This window comes from Emys orbicularis, chromosome 2, assembly GCF_028017835.1.
Source record: "Emys orbicularis isolate rEmyOrb1 chromosome 2, rEmyOrb1.hap1, whole genome shotgun sequence".
Classification (NCBI taxonomy): Eukaryota; Metazoa; Chordata; order Testudines; family Emydidae; genus Emys; species Emys orbicularis.
Genome location: NC_088684.1, coordinates 140469739 through 140492805, shown reverse-complemented (window position 1 = coordinate 140492805; position 23067 = coordinate 140469739). Strand labels below are relative to the sequence as shown.

The 23067-nt window shown below is 47.0% G+C and overlaps 1 protein-coding gene across 1 annotated transcript in view; it reads right to left on the bottom strand.

The window, feature by feature from the left end:
- Window positions 1–19677, bottom strand: part of ARHGAP25 (Rho GTPase activating protein 25) — a 62809-nt gene extending 43132 nt beyond the window's left edge. The window contains exon 1 of the mRNA XM_065398215.1: window positions 19617–19677. Coding sequence (XP_065254287.1) covers window positions 19617–19677 — 61 coding nt within the window. The remainder of the gene's footprint in view (window positions 1–19616) is intronic.
- Window positions 19678–23067: the final 3390 nt, after the last annotated feature.

Genomic DNA, 23067 nt, shown 5'->3' with positions numbered 1-23067 from the left:
GGCAGCCCCCATGCCTCTGGACCCTGCGCCCCCGGCCGGGCACTTCCCCTCCCGGGCTCCGGAGGCATGGGGGCTGCCCGAAGCCCGTAGCGCTCGGCTCTTAAACAGAGCCGAAGAGTCAGGGGAGGAGCAGAGCCGCCGCGGCCGGAGGCTCTGCTCCTCCCCTGACTCTTCGGCTCTGTTTAAGAGCCGAGCTGCCCGAGCGCTACGGGCTTCGGGCAGCCCCCATGCCTCCGGACCCTGCGCCGCCGGAGCCCAGGAGGGGAAGTGCCCGGCCGGCGGCGCAGGGTCCGGAGGCATGGGGGCTGCCTGAAGCCCATAGCGCTCGGGCAGCTCAGCTCTTAAACAGAGCCGAAGAGTCAGGGGAGGAGCAGAGCAGCCGCGGGAGGGGAAGTGCCCGGCCGGCATTTTTCCCGGACATGTTCGGCTTTTTGGCAATTCCCCCCGGACGGGGGTTTGATTGCCGAAAAGCCGGACATGTCCGGGAAAAACCGGACGTATGGTAACCCTACCGCACCCCCCTGCTGCCCCAGCCCTGGGTTCTCCCCCCCTCGTCCCCCCCACCTGCACCCTCCTTCCGCCGCCGCCCTGGGTCACTGGTAACTCGCTCCCAGGGCAGGTCATTCAGCAGGAATTTTAGATGTGCACAGAACACAGACAGGATTGGTTCCCATATGGTTACAGAACTGCAGTAAAGTGGAACAATTTTCAGCTTGTGTGATGGGAGGATATCTGGATGCATATTATAAGACTGTCCTCCATCAATGAGGAAAAGTTGAGGTGCCTTTATTATTCTTTTGTTCCACTCTTTCTTTCTATGGGGAATTTGCCAATGCAATATCACTGTCTTCCTTTTAAACAAACAAACAAAAAGGCAATGGCTGTTGAAAATAGCAATTCCAGTCCTAATAACCACTGGGAAGCATTTCTTGCTCAATTTTATCCTACTTTTTCTACAGCAAGTTACAGTGGATCAGTATATTTGATTTGGGAGAAATGAAGTAACAGCTGCCCAAACTGAGCTTGAGCACTCCTGAATTTTGAGGTGTTCAAATCTGGAAGGCAGGTGCTGGGGCGGGGGAGCTGGGGCTCCGCAGGGGAGCACGCAGCATGTATGCAGCAGCGTGTCTGGCGCTGCGCGAAGCCAGATATGCTGGTCTGAGTGGCACGGTAAGGGGGCTGGGGGGTTGGAGAAGGGGTAGAGGGTTCCGGGGGGCAGTCAAGGGACAGGGAGCAGGGGGGGTTGGATGGGGCGGAGGTTCGGGGGGGCTATCAGGGGCAGGGAGAAGGGGGGGTTAGATGGGTCAGGGGTTCGGGGGGGCAGTCAGGGGACAGGCAGCAATTGGATAGGCATGGGAGTCCCAGGGGTTTGTCAGGGGACAGGTAGGGGGTGGGGTCCTAGGGGGGGAAGTTGGGGGCGTCTCATGAGGGGGCAGTTGGGGACAAGGAGAAGGGAGGCTTTGGCTCTCTTAATGGCTCTCCATGCGTCTCTGGACCCTCTCAGCTGTCGGGCTTGGACGGAAACATTGCCTGAGGGTAGTGAGAGAATGGGTTATCGGTGAGGTGGGGGTGGGCGTGAGCCCGGTCAATAGGGGCAACCCCTACCAAGATCTGAGCCTTTTCTCACACGCCCGTTAGAGCTCGACATTATGCTGTTTGGGACCCCTCTTCGAGGAAAGCCTCTGGATTGCAAGTCCAACCGCTACCTCCTCGTGGTGAGAGTCGGTAACTGGCTTGGATAGCCAGGCGGATTGCGGAGGACGAACCCATATCCCACATTCAGTGGGGTGTGGGACGGGGTTGGGCAGCCCCATATGGTGCCACATGGATGCCCCCCTGGTAAGGGTAGCCTCCCCCAGGTACGGGTTGACTCCCCCTGGTAAGGGTAGTCTCCCCCAGGCACGGGTTAGTTTCCCCCTGGAAAGGGTAAGTTTCCCCCAGGTATGGGTTAGTTTCCCCCTGGAAAGGGTAAGTTTCCCCCAGGTACGGGTTAGTTTCCCCCTGGAAAGGGTTAGTTTCCCCCTGAGAAGGGTAAATCTTTTAGCTATGGAAAAAAGTAATTTATATTTTTATACCGGATTGGCGCTGGACCGGGTTAATAACGCCCCCGCTGTTGGCTTTGATGCCCCGGCTGACAGTGTTAAATATATTAGGGGTGTGATTAGGGTCGCTGGACCAATGGATAAAATGGTGTGGACTATAATGAAGTCTCATGAGCATGAGAGTGAGAATCAAGTCCTCCCAGTGGAGCATGGAGAGGAGGTAGAGGAGACTGTTTGTGATGATCATGGTGAGGAGATTTTATCTATCTTACCGATGGTTTTTACAAGGGACACTTTTAATGACTTAACTATGGAAAGTTTTAATCCAGATTTTAAGTATTTAAGTACATTTGATGATCCATATGTTAGTGAATCGGGATATCTTAATGCTCATTTAGTTAATGGGTCTAGTTTATTAAATAGTTTTAGACCAAGTACTGATTTTAATAGGGATCGTAATAAGGATCTTAACAGTACTGGTAGTAATATAAATATATTAGAAAGTAGTTCGTGGAAGGATGGGGTTTTTTATTTAGAGTATCCCGTTGATAGTTTTAATTGTCCAATATGTCCCCAGATATTACCAACATTTGGTAAATGGGCCAAACACATTAATGTGGTTCATAAAAGTAAAGCCATACGAGTTGTATGTAGTAAATGTGGAAAATCTTCTCAATATCATAATATAGCTTGCCACTACCCCAAGTGCATACCCAAGAAGGAGGATACCCCAATGAAGAGCCATACGTGCTCGGTCTGTGGGCTTGGTTTTCATACTAGATCTGGATTGAGCCAACACTGTAGACATAGACACCCTGCTGTGAGGAATGAGCAAAGAAAAGAAGATATGGCTGCTAAAAGTAAGATCAAAGAGGGATCGACTAGATCTCGTATATGGACCAAAGATGAGGTTGCGCAGCTTATACAGTTGGAAAGGAAATATATTGGGAAAAGGAATATAAATAAATGTATTGAGAGCGAGATGAGGACCAAAACGAATAAACAAATATCAGATAAAAGACGAGAATTAGCAAAGAGAAGTTAGTGGTAACAGGAGATAGGGAGGAAGTGACTGAGGTAGAGGACATTAGAGTAAATATATTAGAAATTCCGCCCCCAAGAGAGAGGATTTTCCTACTAAAAGGACATCCAGAAGTGGATTTAGTGGAGAAAATATGTAAACGGGGAAAACAAAGTAGGGAGGGAAGAGAAATAATAAATAGTTTAGGGGAAATTGAAGGATTATTAAAGGAGGATTTAACAAAAGCTCTCGGATGGGCAATGTTGGAAAAATTATGTTATTCATTAGTAGAGGGAAAGGACCCTAGAAATGAAAGTCAAATAGAGTTGAGGAATAAAGGAAAAGGGAAGATGAGAAAGGAGGGGAGAAGGAAGCAATTTAATGCAATTAGGAGATATGCTACAAAGAAAGCTAAGTATAAATTCTATCAACAATTATTTGATCAGGATAGAAGAAGATTGACTCGCATTATAATGGGAGAGCCAGATAAGGCTAAGTGTGCTATCCCTATGAAAGAAATTGAGGAATACTATGTGAATATTTTGGGAACAATTGGACATGGTAATATGATAGGGTGGCCATCATCCACAGAGAATGCGGATAATGATATATTAATGAGTCCGATCTCTGTGGATGAGATTAGAATAGCTTTAAGAGAAATAAGAAAAGATAGTGCTCCTGGCCCAGATAAAGTAAAAGTGAGCAATTTGTGGGATATTTTTAATTTAGACTCCTTAATACTTACAAAAAATTTTAATATATGGTTTCTAAATAGACAGGTACCAGATGAATTTAAGAAAAATAGAACGATTTTAATACCAAAGACACAAGATGAGGAGGAAATGAAGAAGTTAACATCTTGGAGACCATTGACAATTGGGTCAGTTTGGATTAGAATCTATACCAAAATATTAGCAAAAAGACTGGTGGAAACAGTTAAGATATGTAGTAGACAAAAAGGGTTTATATCTGCCCCTGGGTGTGAGGAAAATATTGCTATATTAGATAATTTGATTAAAGGGGCTAAACGAAATGGGAATGAAATTGCAATAGTGTTCGTAGATCTGGCTAAAGCTTTTGATTCTGTGGGACACGGACATATAATAGCCGGGTTGAGAAGATTTGGTATAGATGAACATTTTATAGATATTATTAGGGACCTTTATGATAATTGCACAACTAGGGTATGGGTGGGTGATGAAGTTACTGAGTCTATTTTAATTAGGAGGGGGGTCAAGCAGGGTGACCCGTTGTCCCCAATTTTGTTTAATATTGCTATGGATCCCCTTTTAACTAGATTAGAAGTAGAAGGAAGTGGTTTTTATGTTAAGGGCAATGGTGTCACGTCATTGGCTTTTGCCGATGATGTGGCAATTTTAAGTAGCTCATATAAAGGAATGATTAAAAATTTGGGTATCTTAGAGGAGTTTTGTAAAAATACTAATCTCTCTGTTAATGTGAAGAAAACGAAAGGCTTTCATATTTTAACTAAACATAAAACCTATGTAGTTAATCTTAAGGATAATTGGCAGATAGGGTCAGAGGAGATTGAATATGTTCAACCAGGGGATTTTGAAAAATATTTAGGAGCTAGAATAGATCCCTGGATAGGTGTAGGGGGACCGGTACTTAAAGAAAAATTGAAAGATTGGAGTGAGAATTTAATTAAGGCCCCATTAAAACCGGCCCCAAAAATATTAATTTTACAGACATATATTTTACCGAAGCTATTTTATAATCTTCTTTTAATAGAACCCCCTTTTAATCTTTTAGACGATCTTGATGTGTTAGTTAGAAAAATAGTTAAAGAGATTTTACATTTACCTCAGTGTACCACAGATGGGATATTTTATTCTAGAGGTAGGGATGGTGGTTTAGCTCTCACTAAGTTTAGTGTGCAAATCCCAAATATGTTAATTCGTAAATGGAGGAGACATATTGTCTCGAGAGATGATTGGATGGACCTATCTTATCTATATGCAGGAGAAAATCTTGTGGATAAAATATTGTCATTTAGTGCAGTAACATCTCATCCCAAGAAATGGAGGGAAGAGGAATTTTTAAGATGGTCGGAACTGAGATGTCAGGGAATAGGGATAAAATATTTTAAAAATGATTTAATTAGTAATTCGATTTTTAGAAACTCTAGTAAAGTTAAATCGTCAGCGTATATCGCAGCATTGCAGCTTAGGGCAAATATTTATCCTACTAGGGAGACATTAGCAAGAGGAAGAGGAGGTATGAATCCTCTTTGTAGATGGTGCGGTAAAGTGCGGGAGACTGTTCCCCATATCTCAGGACAATGTTATAAGACTAAGAATGCTAGGATAAAAAGGCATAATAGAGTAGTGTCTGCAGTTGTAGATAAGGTTGGTAAATTAGGGTGGAAGGCAATGATAGAGCCCCATTTGAGAAATAGTAAGGGTGAGTTAAGAAAGCCGGATATTATATTTATAAAAGGAGATACAGCAGTGGTGGTTGATGTTACAGTGCGATGGGAGGATAATGCCGGAAGTTTGGAACAAGCCCAAAGTGAGAAGGTGGCTTATTATCTTGAGTTAGAGGAAGAAATTAAAAACTTAACGGGAGGTAAAAATATTCACTTCTTTGGTTTTGTGCTTGGGGCGCGTGGCAAGTGGAGTGAAGGTAATAATGATTTGTTACAATTATTGGGAATGGACAGAAGTAAAAATTTTAAGGAGAGTATATGTAGACTTGTTTTATATTCCACTATTGGTATGATGGCTATATTCAGTGACAGGTAAAGATCCCGGAGTTTCCATTCCGTGTATCTTGCCAAAACTAAATTTTAGCTATTTTGGTTTCCATGCTCTAAATTTTCAAATTTTTAATATTGTTTTGAACATTAATTTATTTAGTGTTATTTAATATCTGTCCTTCAATAGAATGGTTTTAATTATATAATAAATACTTATTAATGGATGAAATTCCAATTTAAATTATTAGTTTATTTAATTACTGGATGTGGATGCGGACTGGCCGCGTATAATAACCAGGAAAGGGCAGGTAGTCACGCCTGTACATAAATAGGGGGTGGTGTCCCAGGAGGGGACAATCAGGGGACAAGGACCAGTGGGGCTTAGATAGGAGTGGGGTCCTGGGGGGCAGTTGGGGCAGGGGTCCCAGGAGGGGGTGATCAGGGGACAGGGAGCAGGGGGGTTGGATGGGTTGGGGTTTCTGTGGGGGGCAGTCGGAGGGAGTGGATGGTGGCAGGGTGGGGCTACCCTCCCTCCCTGTGGTGTCCTATTTTTTGAATGTTAAAATATGGTATCCCTACTCACAGTGCAGCTCTCCATTCAAAGCAGGCTGCAGTATGAGGTCTCAGCTTCCTCACTCCCTCCCCCTCTTTCCTGTTGGTAGTGGCCAAGGGAATGCTGGGAAATGTAGTTCTTTCCCTGCTCCAGGGCTGGCTCTATAGGCAGGGAGCTAACCAAGGAACTACAGCTCCCAGGGCCCCCTGTTGGTTCTCAGCTCCCAGGCTGGATCCCCCGGCTGCCGCCCCTGCAAATGGGCTGCCCCAAGTACGTGCTTGCTTTGCTGGTGTCTAGAGCCGCCCTGCTGGTGCCCCAGGCGCCTCCCACGGAGCATCCCCGCCTGCGCCCTATGCAGTGGGCGACTTCCCTGCCACTCCTCTCCGTGCTCCCTCACAGCTGCTGCTGGCTACAAAAGGGAAGGGCACTGGCGGCAGGCTGAGGGAGGAGGCGCACACATGATGGCAGCCCCCTCCCGTCACCCACCACAAGGGAGGCGAGGGGGCCCTAAGAGCACGTGCAGTGACAGTAGTGCGGGGGGGTGTCCCCTGGAGCTCGCTGCTGCCGGTGGGGAGAGGACTGGGGTGAGTCCTCCTCTCTGGCCTCAGCCCTGGGGCAACCTGCCTGCACCCCAAACTCCTCATCCCCCACCCCACACCAGAGCCTGCACCCCCAGCCAGATCCCTCACCCCCCCGCATCCAACCCTCTGCCCTAGCCCATAGCCCCTCCCACACCCCAAACCCCTCATCCCCAGCCAGAGCCCTCCCCCCTCTCCCTCCCGCACCCCAAATCCCCCTCATGGGGAGGGCGGAACTTGGACCCATTCTGGGCACCACCAAAAATTATACAAACCTGCCACCCCTGCAGACTTGTGTTAGCTGGACTCGAGCTAGCACGCTAAAAATAGCAACATGGCCATTGCAACTCTGGCTGCAGGTCAGGGGGAGTCGTGTGGGTCTGAGAGCCCCAGCTCCACCCCGAGCCACAACATCCACACTGCTATTGTTAGCATGTTGACTTGAACCCCGCCAGGGTGAATCTGGCTGCCCGGGCCCTACACATCTTGCTCTTCTGGATTTTGTGTTTTTGTATGGAGCTGAATGCATTGTCCACACTTAACAAAAACACCATGGCTAGAACACTTCCCTGAGGAACCTTCATTAACCCCATGTTTAATTTGGTAAATCCCAAACTGGGGTTTCTTCCTTAGCCAGAACAGACTCTTGCTGCCCTGTAGTGTGTTTCAGGTGCCTGGGCACTCATTCCGTGAAAGCACTGAGACTCAGTCATGAGGTGTACAGCTAGGAGCTTTATTGCACCTCATGGGTATCCCTCTTGTACTCCCCAAATCCTGTCCCAGCATCCACTGTCCTCAGTGTGAAATCTGGAATGGATTCTCTGAGTGGAGTGGCGGGATAAGCCTATTCTTTGGTTGTTCCAAAGTCCTGGTCAGGGACACTGGAGGGGTTACACCCTGCAGTCAGGAAGATACAAATGCAAATTTTTCTGGAGGTCGGATTGAGGAATTTGGTTTAGCCCTTACAGAGAGAGAGAGAGAGGCCAGCTGTGAAGTTTTGGATCCAGATCTAAACTTCCCAAAGTATAGTGTGTATGGAGCCAGGTTTAGCTTTGGGCCCACCTCTAATGAAGACCCAGACAGAATGCCTCTTTTTCTGTTTGTAGGCAGCATAAGGCTGAAGTGGGGATGGGTCAGATTATATACTCCCCAGAGGACCTGGAAGTCTCAGGGTAGGAAAATCTGTGCTTTTTACACCTCCTAGGAATATGGCCCTAAAACCTATCCCATTCCAATGACTTTCCCAGTGTTTACATACTTGCAAATAAGTTCAGGGCCTGGGAAACAGCTGTTTTTCTCGTCAGCTCTATCATAAAGTCAGTGAGTAACTTGTTTTAGAACCATTCTCTCTGAAACGGGGTAGATACTGTCTGCAGGCTGTCAAAGTGAAGGCCAGTGCTGTGTTCATCTGTAAGGCACCACCCCCTCCAGGGAGGGATGTGTTAGCCACAGTGGAATGTATATTCTAGTGTGCATAGAAAGGAAGCGGCATCAGTCTGTTTTCTCAGCATATTTACAAGCCTCTCCAACCTCGCTAAGCTAACAAAGCCTAGTGAAATAGGCCATGCTTGGAGCTAGAGTTTTGCTTTGATCCCATCTCTAATCTACTATCCTTTGTTAAGTTTTTAAGGAGTAATTTAGGTACCGTGATTACTGGTCGGCCAATGAAAATAAATATGCTACCAGCACATTTGGAGGGGAAGGAGGTTGGAATCCTGAATTTGGGCCCCGGTTTTGCAGCTGCTCCCCTGCTGTAGAATGCACCAAGCTCCAAACTTGTTTGGCTTTTAGAGGTGCTGAAAATCCAGACCTGTCTCTAAATTTTGCAGTACAAGCCCCTATCCACTTGTGATGTCTGATGCAGAATGGAATGGGGTAGGTGTGAGGTAACCATACGGAGCTGTAATAAGGGTAAATCAATAGAGAGTCACACCAGGGGAGGCAGTGTTGTCTAGTGACTTGGGTACTGGACTGGGAGCACAGCAGAAGTGGGTTCTAATCCTGGAGCTACCACTGACTTGCTATGATGTTATGTCAGTCATTTCCCCTCTTTGTGTGTTGTCCATTTAGACTGTATGCCCTTTGTGGTAGGGGGTGTCTCTCACTATGTGTATGTGCTACCCCTAGCCTGCTGGGGTCTTGATCTTGGCTGGAGCCGCTAGGTGCTACTGTCAGGGGGGATAGCTCAGTAGTTTGAGCATTGGCCTGCTAAACCCAGGCAGGGTTGTGAGTTCAATTCTTGAGGGGGCCATTTAGGGAACTGGGGTAAAAATCTGTCTGGAGATTGGTCCTGCTTTGAGCAGGGGGTTGGACTAGATGACCTCCTGAGGTCTATGATTCTATGAAAAGCTTATGCCCAAATAAATTTGTTAGTTTCTAAGGTGCCACAAGGACTCCTTGGGTTGTGTGGTTTTTTTGTTTGTTTGTTTTTACAACAACCAAGGAAGCTTTAGGCCCTGTCTATGCTACAAATTCTCTGAACTGGTAGCCAGTCAGCGGCATTGACTGGCTGCAAACCAGCTTCACACCCACTTACAACATGCTGAGTACCTGGTTAGTAACTATTGTGCCTTTGCTCTCTACACAGCACTAAGATGATGAAACCACACAGATAATGTGGGTCCCAAATAACTGTTTACTGGCTCTATATAAACATACAAGGCGTACAGATACACACAGCAACTGCAGCTCTGTTAGGTTCTGGTGGCTTCTGTAATAGAAGACAGAGAGGCAGGCTGACCAGATAGAAAGTGTGAAAAATCTGGACAGGAGGTGGGGGGGTAATAGGCACCTATATAAGAAAAAGCCCCAAATATCAGGACTGTCCCTATAAAATCAGGACATCTGGTCACCCTACAGACAGGCCCCAAAGTAGAGGGCTCCCAAACTATTTAAAGGGATACCACCCAATTCCTATACCCTGTTGTAATTATAACAGGACGTGTCCATACCAGTGGCCTGGGCTGTGACATAGTTGTTTGCCTGTGGGAGTGGGGTGTCTGGTCCTGCTGCTGCCGCCCAAATAGCTGTGCTGTAGGGGAAAGCAGTGCCCTGTGTGCTACAGGCACGGCTCCCTGTGTCTGCCCTGCAGGCTTTCTGTCCCCTGCTGAGGCATTATGGACTAGCTTTCCTAGCCTGCAGTGATTACAGTCTGGGTAACAGATGGGATGGAGTGTGGGTTGCATGTGGCTGTGCTGTGGGGAAAGCAGCAAGGTGGACCCAGCACTGCAGGCAGCTCAGAAGAGCGTGTCTCAACGGGACTGTGAAAACACACTTGCACTTCTAAAGGAGGCGGGGCCAATCATCCCTGACCCCAAAGCTCTGTCCAGGGCCTGGCGCTGATGCTCAGTTGGACTGCCCCTGCTCTCAGGTCAAGGATTTAAGTTGTTTGTTCCTGTATTCTGGGGCAGTTTGGGGGCAGCATCAGGGCTGCTTTCACTTGCACTCCAGTTCCCCTAGTGGCAGGGCTGGCGCAACCCATTAGGCGACCTAGGTGGTCGCCTAGGGCGCTAACATTTGGGGGGCGGCGACTGCAGCGGACGGATCTTCGGCCGCCCCAGTCGTCGGCGGTATTTCAGGGGTGGGACCTTCCGCCGCCTCTGTCGGGGGCGGCATTTCGGGGGCGGGACCTAGGGCGGCAAAAAAGCTGGCGGCGCTCCTGCCTAGTGGGCTGTACGAAGCAAAGAATATCTGGAATGCAGCGTACTCCAACCAGAGCCCAGCCTGCTCACCCCGCACCATCCGCCAATCCCTGACAGGCCCCCAACCCTGGGATCTGGGAGCAGAGCTGGGAGCTCCCTGGCTGGGAGTATTTCTTGAGCCTGTTTCCGCCCCCTTTAAGGCCCCTCTATGCCAGTAGGGGACTTAACACAATGGAGAGTCTTCTGTAATTCACTCTATATGCAGAGCCATGCATAAGACTGACTCCCTTAGCAGGTTTCAGGCCAGAAACCACAGGAGCTCTGTGGGTTCCCGCTTTCACAAGCTCGGAGCCCAGCCCCTGTGTGCAGAAAGGCCCTCTCAGGTTTGCGAACGAGGCCTGTTTAAAGCTTTCACCTTCAACCCATTTCCGCTCCTGTGCTTTGAATTGCCGGTGCCCAGGCACCTTTGCCTCTGCTTCTCTGGATGGTCCCAGCGGGTGGGCTGGTAACGGTTCGGCCCGGCCCTCTTTTGGCCGCTGTTGCAGAACAGGAAGCTGATAACAACTGTGAGCTTGGCACATTCTGAGCGGCTTCCTTTTGTTAAATGCTTCTGATTTTGACTGTTTCCCTCTAAACACCCTGGCTGCACCTCCAGCTAGGAAACAATGGGCTGTGTCCACACGCACTCTGCCTGGTCAGTGCTGCCTCTTCACTCAGCCCTCTGCCCTCTTACACGTGCCTGGGAGATGTGCTGCAAGCCGTGGTGGCGCTCTTCCTCCTGACTGAGGGTGAAGCCCATTGCCCCAGCAGAGTGATTGCGGGGTTACTTTGCAGGTGGCTGAGCTGCCTTCGTTCCAGTAAAAAGTAAAGGAAGCTCTGCACAAAGCAGGGTGTTAAACCCGCTGCCCTGATCCTATTCAATTTGGGGGCGTTGCCTCTTGGCTGCCTAAAATTCCACCTGTGTGCTTTTAGCGAGCCAGGCTTCTCCTTCGCATTCAGCACCAACTTCCTGGCCAGAGTTGCTGCTGTGTATTCATAAGCAACGGCTGCATGTCGTCCCCCGAAGTAACTTGCCTTCAGTGACAAACCAGTAAACTGGCCATATAGCTCCTTATTACATGTGCCCATTTAAAGTCCTGCTTTGTACAGAACAGAGAGGCTGCCACAATGCCTTCCTCCCCATGAAAGTGGAAACACAACTACAGAGCACCCTCTGCTGGCTGTTGGAGAAGCTGACAGGGAAGTGGCCAGATTTTTGCACCGTTGCAAATTTGATATATGCTTGGTATCCATATGGTAGGGTTGCAAACAGTCCCTTATTACAAGGCACGTCCCTTATTTTTTCATCTCTGTACAACAAGTTGCTGAGTACTGCAAAAAGCAGCAAGAAATACCCCTGGGGAATGTAGGTGAGTACCACTTATTATTATTATTATTATTATTATTGATGATAATATTAGGAGGTAGGGTGACCAGACAGCAAATGTGAAAAATCAGGACAAGGGGTGGGGGATAATAGGAGCCTATACAAGAAAAAGACCCAAAAATCAGGACTGTCCCTATAAAATTGGGACATCTGGTCATCCTATTGGGAGAAGGGGTATAGTTAAGAATATCTGTTCTTTGGATATTGCCAGGAGGAGATCATAGAATATTAGGGTTGGAAGGGACCTCAAAAGGTCATCTAGTCCAATCCTCAGACAGATTTTTGCCTCAGATCCCTAAATGGCCCCCTCAAGGATTAAACTCATAACCCTGGGTTTAGCAGGCCAATGCTCAAACCACTGAGCTATGTGGCAGGGCTGCTAAGAAAACAGTCCCTTATTTTTGAAATACAGTGTTGGCAACCCTAAAATATGGTGATTATGGGTGTGAGGTTTTTACCACTACAGTGTGGATGCCGTTATGCCACCATTCAGATGCCGCGTAGTGTTAGTATAGCTTGTTCCCCTTCCTGTACTAGAATAAGCTATACTGGTTCACGCTCATTTATATTGGTGTGACTGTGTCTGCATGACTGAACCACTTAAAAAGTGATGTTGCTGAGTCAGTAGGTGGCACTCTTCCTCCCGGGTCAGGGCTACACCCATCCCCAGCATGGTTTTTAGGGGCTACTTGGGAGGTGCATAAAATGAAAAGCTGCCATCCTTCCAATAAAAAAGCACTCTAATGGCATCGTTATTGCAGTTCAACATTTCTGTGTAGGCAAGACCTTGAAGAATGCAACAATGCCCAATCCGTTTTGGGCTGGTTTAGTAAGAACATTTATTTATTGATTGATCTTATTTATTTAAAAGTATCCAGACAATCAACAAAAGTTCCTGGTACTACTTCTGCTGAAAACATCCATTTTCCTTGACATTGAAAAAAATAAAAACCTGAAAACCCAAAATGTTTCAGATTTAGGATTTTCAACAAAAACTCAAGACATTTCAATAAAAACAAACAAAGCTTTAATTAAAATGATGAGGAGTCCGGTGGCACCTTAACTATCTGTTAGTCTTTAAGATGCCACCGGACTCCTCATTATTTTTGTGGATACAGACTAACACGGCTACCCCCTGATACTTGGTACCATACTACAGGATCGGTCTGAGGAAGAGGAAGACAGTGTATCCAACAGATGGCAGAAAGTGAGAGAGACACTTAGGTCAGCATGTCAGGAAGTGCTTGGAATTAAGAAATACCAGCAGAAAGAGTGGATCACAGCAGAGACCTTGACTAAGATAGAAGATAGAAAGAAGAAGAAGGCAGTAGTTAATAACAGCAGGACTAGAGCAGCAAAGGCTAAAGCGCAAAAAGAGTATGCTGAAGCCCAGAGAGTAGTGAAGAGGAATATTAGGAAGGATAAGAGAGATTATGTGGATGGACTGGCAGCAGAAGCGGAGCAGGCAGCATACAATGGTAATATGAAACAGCTGTATGACATCACCAAGCGACTGTCTGGAAAGTTCAGCAAGCCAGAGCGTCCCGTCAAAGACAAGCAGGGAAAGTCTATAACAGAAATAGAACAACAGATGAATAGATGGGCGGAGCACTTTGAGGAACTCCTGAATAGAACAGCACCATTAAATCCACCAGACATTGACCCAGCCAACGAAGACCTTCCAATCAATTGTGACAGACCAACCAGAGATGAGATCAGAAAAGCCATCACTATGCCAACTTAAGTGCAAGAGTGTAATAAGAAAAGCCAAAGAGGAGTTTGAAGAACGGCTAGCCAAAAACTCCAAAGGTAATAACAAAATGTTTTTTAAGTACATCAGAAGCAGGAAGCCTGCTAAACAACCAGTGGGGCCCCTTGACGATGAAAATACAAAAGGAGCGCTTAAAGATGATAAAGTCATTGCGGAGAAACTAAATGGATTCTTTGCTTCAGTCTTCACGGCTGAGGATGTTAGGGAGATTCCCAAACCTGAGCTGGCTTTTGTAGGTGACAAATCTGAGGAACTGTCACAGATTGAAGTATCACTAGAGGAGGTTTTGGAATTAATTGATAAACTCAACATTAACAAGTCACCGGGACCAGATGGCATTCACCCAAGAGTTCTGAAAGAACTCAAATGTGAAGTTGCGGAACTATTAACTAAGGTTTGTAACCTGTCCTTTAAATCGGCTTCGGTACCCAATGACTGGAAGTTAGCTAATGTAACGCCAATATTTAAAAAGGGCTCTAGGGGTGATCCCGGCAATTACAGACCGGTAAGTCTAACATCGGTACCGGGCAAATTAGTTGAAACAATAGTAAAGAACAAAATTGTCAGACACATAGAAAAACATAAACTCTTGAGCAATAGTCAACATGGTCTGTAAAGGGAAATCGTGTCTTACTAATCTATTAGAGTTCTTTGAAGGGGTCAACAAACATGTGGACAAGGGGGATCCGGTGGACATAGTGTACTTAGATTTCCAGAAAGCCTTTGACAAGGTCCCTCACCAAAGGCTCTTACGTAAATTAAGCTGTCATGGGATAAAAGGGAAGGTCCTTTCATGGATTGAGAACTGGTTAAAGGACAGGGAACAAAGGGTAGGAATTAATGGTAAATTCTCAGAATGGAGAGGGGTAACTAGTGGTGTTCCCCAAGGGTCAGTCCTAGGACCAATCCTATTCAATTTATTCATAAATGATCTGGAGAAAGGGGTAAACAGTGAGGTGGCAAAGTTTGCAGATGATACTAAACTACTCAAGATAGTTAAGACCAAAGCAGATTGTGAAGAACTTCAAAAAGATCTCACAAAACTAAGTGATTGGGCAGCAAAATGGCAAATGAAATTTAATGTGGATAAATGTAAAGTAATGCACATTGGAAAAAATAACCCCAACTATACATACAACATGATGGGGGCTAATTTAGCTACAACGAGTCAGGAAAAAGATCTTGGCGTCATCGTGGATAGTTCTCTAAAGATGTCCATGCAGTGTGCAGAGGCGGTCAAAAAAGCAAACAGGATGTTAGGAATCATTAAAAAGGGGATAGAGAATAAGACTGAGAATATATTATTGCCCTTATATAAATCCATGGTACGCCCACATCTCGAATACTGTGTACAGATGTGGTCTCCTCACCTCAAAAAAGATATTCTAGCACTAGAACAGGTTCAGAAAAGAGCAACTAAAATGATTAAGGGTTTAGAGAGGGTCCCATATGAGGAAAGATTAAAGAGGCTAGGACTCTTCAGTTTGGAAAAGAGAAGACTAAGGGGGGACATGATAGAGGTATATAAAATCATGAGTGATGTTGAGAAAGTGGATAAGGAAAAGTTATTTACTTATTCCCATAATACAAGAACTAGGGGTCACCAAATGAAATTAATAGGCAGCAGGTTTAAAACAAATAAAAGGAAGTTCTTCTTCACGCAGCGCACAGTCAACTTGTGGAACTCCTTACCTGAGGAGGTTGTGAAGGCTAGGACTATAACAATGTTTAAAAGGGGACTGGATAAATTCATGGTGCCTAAGTCCATAAATGGCTATTAGCCAGGATGGGTAAGAATGGTGTCCCTAGCCTCTGTTCGTCAGAGGATGGAGATGGATGGCAGGAGAGAGATCACTTGATCATTGCCTGTTAGGTTCACTCCCTCTGGGGCACCTGGCATTGGCCACTGTCGGTAGACAGGATACTGGGCTAGATGGACCTTTGGTCTGACCCAGTACGGCCTTTCTTATGTTCTTATGTTCTTATGAAGAATAGGAAGGCGGCTGGACCTGACGATATTCCAGCAGAGGCCCTGAAAGTAGATCTGGATGTTTCAGTGGAAATGCTGTACCCCTCTTTGAGAAGATATGGGAAGAAGAAGTGATTCCGGCAGACTGGAAAGAGGGATATCTTATTAAAAGAGCCAAATCCTGATCCCACTGAAGTCAACAGGGTTTTGTCCTGACCAAGGAAGTGCAGGATTTGAGCCCAGTCTCTGAGCTTTGCAAAGGCCCTGCTGTAAATATCGGCCCCCGGTTTCCACCAGAGAAGAGGCAATTTGGCTCCTGAAGGCGAGTGCAGCCATCGGCTGAGATGGGAGGTGCAGCGTGCGGAGGGAATAACACTGGAGAACAGGAGTGGAATGGGACTAGCAGCAGCTAAGTTCTGGAAGCCAGTTTCACGAGGCCTTCTGTACCCATCCCTCTATCTGCTCGTATTGTGGGCAGAGTAACATCTGCAAGTTATCAAGTCATTTCCTGTTGCTCCAAATGCACACTGCAAGTATGCTACACACCTCTCAGGCAAGGAGAGTAGGCCTGCACTGCAGAGTTAACTCAGGTCTCAGCTCTCAGGTTAGCCTAGCCCAGCCGCACTGCAAAGCCCTTGCTGAGACATTGCTTCTTCCCCGCTGTTGTGCTCCTCCGTAAGTGTCGGTAAGGACTTTGGGGGCCATATCCCAGTGGTCTTTGGGGCTGCGGTGAGCTGAACCGCATGGTGGTTCTTTCCCAGTGAATTGTGGGAGAACTTGTCTGTCCTTCTGGGCACAGGAGGGGAATTGTGGGAACTGGAAGGCACTAGGAGACTATGAGCACTTCACTGGATTAGCCTGCATCCTCATCGCAAAGTGGCAGGTTCCAGCCCAAATGAATAAGGCCCCCGGGCTCTAGCCCATACTCCCAGTCAGGCCAACTAGCACCACTAAACTCAGATGAGAGTGTTTTTGTGTGGACAGGAGGGGCTCAAAGGCAACACCCAGGTAAGAGCCTGAGTTAACTGTGAAGCAAAGACAGACCACCTAATGTGCAAGAGACCCAGGTGGGGCAGGATGGAGCAGCCTTCAGATTCAAGCCCAGCACAGTAGAGACCAGATCATCCTTCAGCTCAGGGGAAATCAAGGGTGTGATGTAACAACTGTTGTGTGGAATTCACCCCTTTACAGGGAGCCAGTACCACACTTGTGCACTTACCAAGTGGTCTTCTGCACACCCATTGCCCATGATGTTTGAATGTTCAAAGCACCCTACATGACGTCTCCCCTCACTCCATCCCAGGAGACAAAAGTTTATCACTTGCCCCATTTTGTAGATGGGGAAACTGAGGCCCTGAAAGGCAAAGTGACTGAACCCAGGCTCACAAATGGAGTCAGTGTCAGAGCTGGGAATGGCCCTCAGAAGTAACAGGCATCCGAGTCTTGTGCTCAAACCACTAGATCATGTGAGCTAAATGCCACAGTGACTCAACCAGAGCTGCTGTGTAATACTGACCAGAGCAGGTAAATAGAAACATAAGGAGTGATCATAGGGAAACTAAACTCTCAACATGCTAGATCAGCAGGGTCTCCAAAAAGCCTGTTCCATCATGCAAGGTCCTCAAACTGCTGCCTCTCCTTGGGACTGCCAGGTTAGGGCAAAGCAGACCCGAGGCAGACTTTTATCCCTGGCAAATTCCAACAGCAATTCCTTTCTTTTGCTCTGGGTTTGTACAGCACCTAGCCCAGTGGGGTCTAGGTCCACATCTGAGGTGCCAAGGTGCTGGGAGACAAACACTAGCTAATAACTCTCTCTTTCAGAAGACCCAGGCCCCATGCCTTCGAACAGGAGCAGTGGGGGCAAGCAGATAGTTTTAAGATGGAGCATGGTAAGTTTGTGAGCTGGATTATAGGATGCAGTTGTCTGCCATAGCAAGGGAGTGGACTCAATGACCCAGAAGGTTCCTTCCAGTCCTATGTCCTACATTCTGAAGCCCCTAGTGGGGCTGGGGGCACTGATTTTAGCCAGCATGTGAATTCATTCACAGCATTAGCTGTAACCCTGGTGACCCCAATAAAGAGCCAATGCCCCCTTTAAATGTCTCAGCCTTGTGCCAGCCCTGACCCAGCCAATGACAGGCGAGTCCCTTAGCACAAACTCTCAATGGGACTGGAAAAAGCTGGTTCTTTAATGGAGGTGGCCTTCTAATAAAGGTGGAGCTGAACTGCGCTTACCAGATGTCAGATTTGGGGAGGTCCCTTAAAACAGGAGATTACCTAATAAGGGTGGCGCATTGCATAGGCCTCTCTGTATGAAGGAACTCTTTGATCATTCATCAGAGGCGGCTGGTAACATAGGCAAGTGGGTCAACAAACCCAACGCAGAGTCACTGTTTCCTCTGGGCGTGGGACCCTTTTTCTTCTCTTACTTTCATTCTGACTCTGGTTTGTACAGGCAGCTGAGGGGGTACAGTGCTGTATGCATCCCCAACCCCCCTTCCACAATGCAGAGCATCCCCAAAGGAGATTCCCCTGGCTAGCGCGGACCAATGCCACAAGACAATGCTATTTGGTCCCCGCTAGCCAGGTCTGTTTTCCAATAGATCATTCAGATTTGTAATCAGTGAGAAGAACATCTAGTGTGTCACTCTAATTTCTTTTCAGGTCTGGGTGTATAAAGGATGTCTAAAATATCATGACATCAAATGGTCTTATTGCAAATCAAGGAGAAATGACCTTTCCAACAATATAGGGAAGGGTCTGAACCAAACCCCTGAATCCAAACAACCCAGTCTTTAACCGGAAGAGATGGAATGTATCTAGCTACCTGTCTATCTGGGTATTTATACTGTGTCCATCAGTGTGGTATCTGAGCAGCTGTATCCAAACCAGAATCTGATACCGAATTTTTAGCAACCTCTGTGCCGAACTGAATACCTTGATCTAAACGTGTAACCCACACACCTTCTGGGTGTGGTGTTCTGTCCAATCTAGTGGCCCCGAGACCACTTAGAGCAAGAGAGATAAAATGAGTTTGCTCTACAGCCTTAGCTAACAGCCACTTGGCTTTTAGCTCATGCACTAAGCTCTAGAGGTCCCAGGTTCGATCCCGCCCGCCGACGACCGGGGTCTGTCGGTGTTACAAGTGGGGGCTCGTCTGGGATTTCAACTGGGAAGTCTCTGAAGCTCAGGATGTGGTTCATCAGTTAGGAGAAGTATGTAACCCACACACCTAGAACAGAGTAAAACAGACCTGCTAAATGGCCCACTTGCTAAAATGGTTGACTCCCTTCTCTTGTGGTAACCAAGGATTCTAATATTGTTAACCCCATTTTACAGAGGGGGAACCAAGCCACTGAGAAATAGAGCTAGATTTTCAAAAGGGCTCAGGGACAGATTTTTGAGTGCTTAGCATTGAATGTGGGTGCTGAGCCCATCTGAAAATTCTGGCCTAAGTGACTTGCCCAAGGTCACGCATCAATTGAGTCAGTGGCACAGGTCAGGTTTCCTCATTCTCAGTCCTGTAATAACCAGATCACACTAGTGGGCCATCATCATGAGCCTTCATTTGGTCAGCAGTCTAGAAAGCACCAGGCTTCAGAGAATGAAAGCACAACGCTGTTGCCAACCCCTCTGAATCCAAGCAAAGGCGACTTTGAGAAACATGCTCAAACATTTCAGATCTCAGGCTACCACGTTGCTTTGCCCTAAAGCCCTCCAGATCCCCAGCTGATGTAAAGCAGCGTGAATTAACATCCACAGAGCTATACTGATATACTCCAGCTGAGGAGCTGGCCCACTGTGGGCACAGAGGCTGAAGTCACTTCATCAGATCCATTGGCCAGACAGGCCCCTGATTCAAGCAGGAATTTAAGGGTGTAAAAAAATAACGATACCTATTTTTGCAGCATCCAGTTTCAGGTTGAAATCCCAATTCCGCGGCAGCTTGAGGGACATTTTGAACCAGGGTTTTATTTTGCTTTTTAAACGTGGCTATTTTTCCAAGCGTCTCTGTACTGTGCCACTTCTTCTAATCCCGGGCCCTGTTTTGATTCCCTCCAGAGCTCGCTTGAAAAATGAAGTCTCGCTTGAGGTTGATTTGCCAATGCACTTCCTCCTGGGCTCGGCTGTAAGCAACCCCATAAAAGTACTTTTCTATCTTTCTTCTTCTTTTTTGCAAAGCTTTCTCTTTTGCTTTCCAGATGCACCATAAGCCTCTTGGTTGGCCCTTTTGCAGGTCCCCCTTTGGTAATACTTCAGTCACACTTTAATTCAGAGAAGCTGAAGTAACGGCTGCATTTCATCCACCAGCCCCCGGCTTCACTGAAAAGCACTGATAAATAGCACAGCTTCTGGGTTTGTTTTCTTTGCATTTGAGGAAGTGGGTGTCCTTTCTGTTCAGTTGATGCGCTCAAAAAGACTGAGCGTTTGCCTCGTGGTTGAGGGGTATAGCCCAGCATTCAGTTTCGGGAAATGTTAGACTTAAGAGCAGACTGGCTGCTCTGGTGACCTGCTGCAGTTTTACCAACTAGCTCATAGGCAGGTCAGCTTGGCTGGGCAAGTATGTAGGTAATAGCTGTGCCTGGCCTGGAAAACTGCATTTTTTCCAAAGACACAAGGGTCGGTTTACAGTTGTTTGGCACCTTGAATCATCCTAGACATACATGCAAAATGGGCATAGGATGGTGCCAGATCAGAACGGCAGTGTTTGCACACACTTTGCACTAGTGCAAACAAATGCACTAGGTGCAGGGCACTGGTGAAGCTGGCCCTACTCACCCAGACCTCGTGCACTCTGCAGCACACTAAGGCCTGTTCCCAGCGCTTAATGTTTGCCAGGGCTGAGCACCAGTACCTCTAGACTTGGCAATTCATAGCCCCGGCACCTCTGGCTTGCTGCATCAGGTATGAATGTAAAAAAATTGCTTGAGCTCTGGCACCTCTTTCGTTACAATTTAAGCACTGCCTGCTGCACGGCCTGCGAAGTGGGGGCTCGTGGACTGAGGGACCAGGGGGGACACAGCAGTGAAAGCTGAAACACTGTCCTGGAGGGTGCGCGGTGGATGGCCGACGGAACTCCTACTCCTGAGCAGACTTCGGAACAATACGCTCTGCTGTGGGGGAATGTGAATTACTCTGAGGGCGGGCTAGTTATGATTACAAGCAAGCAGCATTATCCAATGGTTAGAGCAGGGGCCTAGAGATGAAATCCTGTCCCCATTTAAATCAATAACAAAAACTCCCATTGATTTTGGCAGGGCCAGGATTCCACCACTGGGTTCTCTACCTGACTCAGCCCCTGACTCAACATGTGGCCTGGGAAAAGTCACTTGGGTGCCTCACTCCTTCCTTCTGCAAAATGGGGTCAATACCGACTATTAGCGGGAGCGTCACATGGACAGCACCGTGTGGAAAGGGAATCGGTGGCCATTTAGGATTTCACAGCTGTCTCGATCCTGCTCACTCATTCCTGGAGTGCAGCTGAGTCAGACTCCAGAGCCTCCAGCTCCAAGAGACTCCACGGGCACTACATAGGCATTTATCTGTGAGCAGTGTGGGGTCTCTGACTCACATCCTTGCAGTTCTGATTCCATCCAGCAGAGGGCAGTGATGTGCATTACCCGATTCATACCAGTACTTCAGTGCAAAGCATCATTATTTGCATGGGGACTAGGAGACTTTGTTCACTTTGAAAGGCTCACCTAGCATTCCTGAAGCACTGTGCTTCACCTCTGTGTAAAGAGATCCATTGCAGTATAAAAAAGGAAAAGCAAATTCACCACCTCCCAGTCCCATCAGTTAAGAAACAGCTTGTCAAACACATGATAATGTAGAGCAATCATTTCATGGACAAACATCAGTGCACACACTGGGAACCCCCTGCAGCAGGGGCAGAGGGAAGTTGCCTTGACTAGGAGGAACAGCCAGGCCATGAGCACAATGCAATGAAAGCAGGCATGCTCTGTGTTTCCTGTTACAACTCACTGTTCAAGGGCAATGCATTTCAGAAGCATGTATCTGGGGTGCAGCAAGCAGGCAGTAGGTGAAGTGCAGCATATTACCGTAACATCAGGCATCACACCACGGAAATGTCTGTATCCACATACAAGGCATGGTTCTGCTCTGACCACCCTGTGTTATAAGAGACTGTCTCATTGAGCTCCATACGTATCCCCAATTCTAAGGCACTGACTCAGTGTTGCCCAAACATCCCCCGCAGTTGGGCTCAGAACACAGATATTCAGGCTATCAAATGAAATATACAAAAAGTACATAGCGAGACAGTGGACACAGCGGGGCTCTGGGAGACGGGACTTTTATGTTCAATCCTTGAGGAAATGCAAGGAAGATGCCACATTGTGGTGGGTTTTGTGACGTAGAGATTGCGCTCCTTGAATTGAAGATGCTAAGGGCTTGTTACACGTGAAAGACAATCAGGAATAAGGTAAAATATGAATTTAAAGCAGATTAACTATTTCTGATTAACGCCATGTGTAGACACACTTTTTCCGAGTTATCCTAATCCACGTCCAAAGCGGATTAAGATAATTCAGAATAGAAAGTGGATTAAGATCATCTGGAATAAGAGCATCCGCATATGGAGTTAATCACTCAATCAGGAATAGCAATTGTAGAATAACAATTCCCTGTAAACCTCACAGGCCACCATATAAGGCTCACAGGTGGCCCCATCTGAACTGGATGTGGGGATGTAACTGATAATGTAGAGGTGAAAGCTCCATAGTTTATTACTCATCAGCAACCCACTCAGCCGCCACTTCCCCTCTAAGGGATCTTTATTGTTCACCAAAATAACGAAGCCAGATAAACATAGGCTACTGCAGTGTGTTTATTCTTAAGACTACTTTTCCTGTCATTTAAATGCACTCTGCATGTCTACTAAAGGTTAAATTAAAAAATAAACGTATTTCTATACAGGGCAAGCACTTTTCTATGGACAAACCATATAAGCCCCAGGTTCCTGTAGCCAGAGAGACAAGTCAAGTATTCCCCAGTCTCAAATATTCCATTGTGAAAAACACTAATACATGACAACACGAGACAGTTATGGAAAGTACAGTCACCACGGCAGAGCAGCAACCATATTAGCTTCGCCTCCATTTCTGAGCCTGAACTTCATTAACCCTGGAGTCTTGGCCAAACTCCAGCTTTGCATTCAGGCTATGTAAATTCCCCCTTGGGTTGCAAATGGATATGATAACGTCCTATCCTGAACTGTGGTAGAGTCCTGCCTTGCACTGTTCTCACTTCCCAGGGCCCACCCCAGAGGTAACTGCATGTCAGTGGGGAGTGAAGTAAACCCTCTCTGTAGTTTGGCTCTTTGAT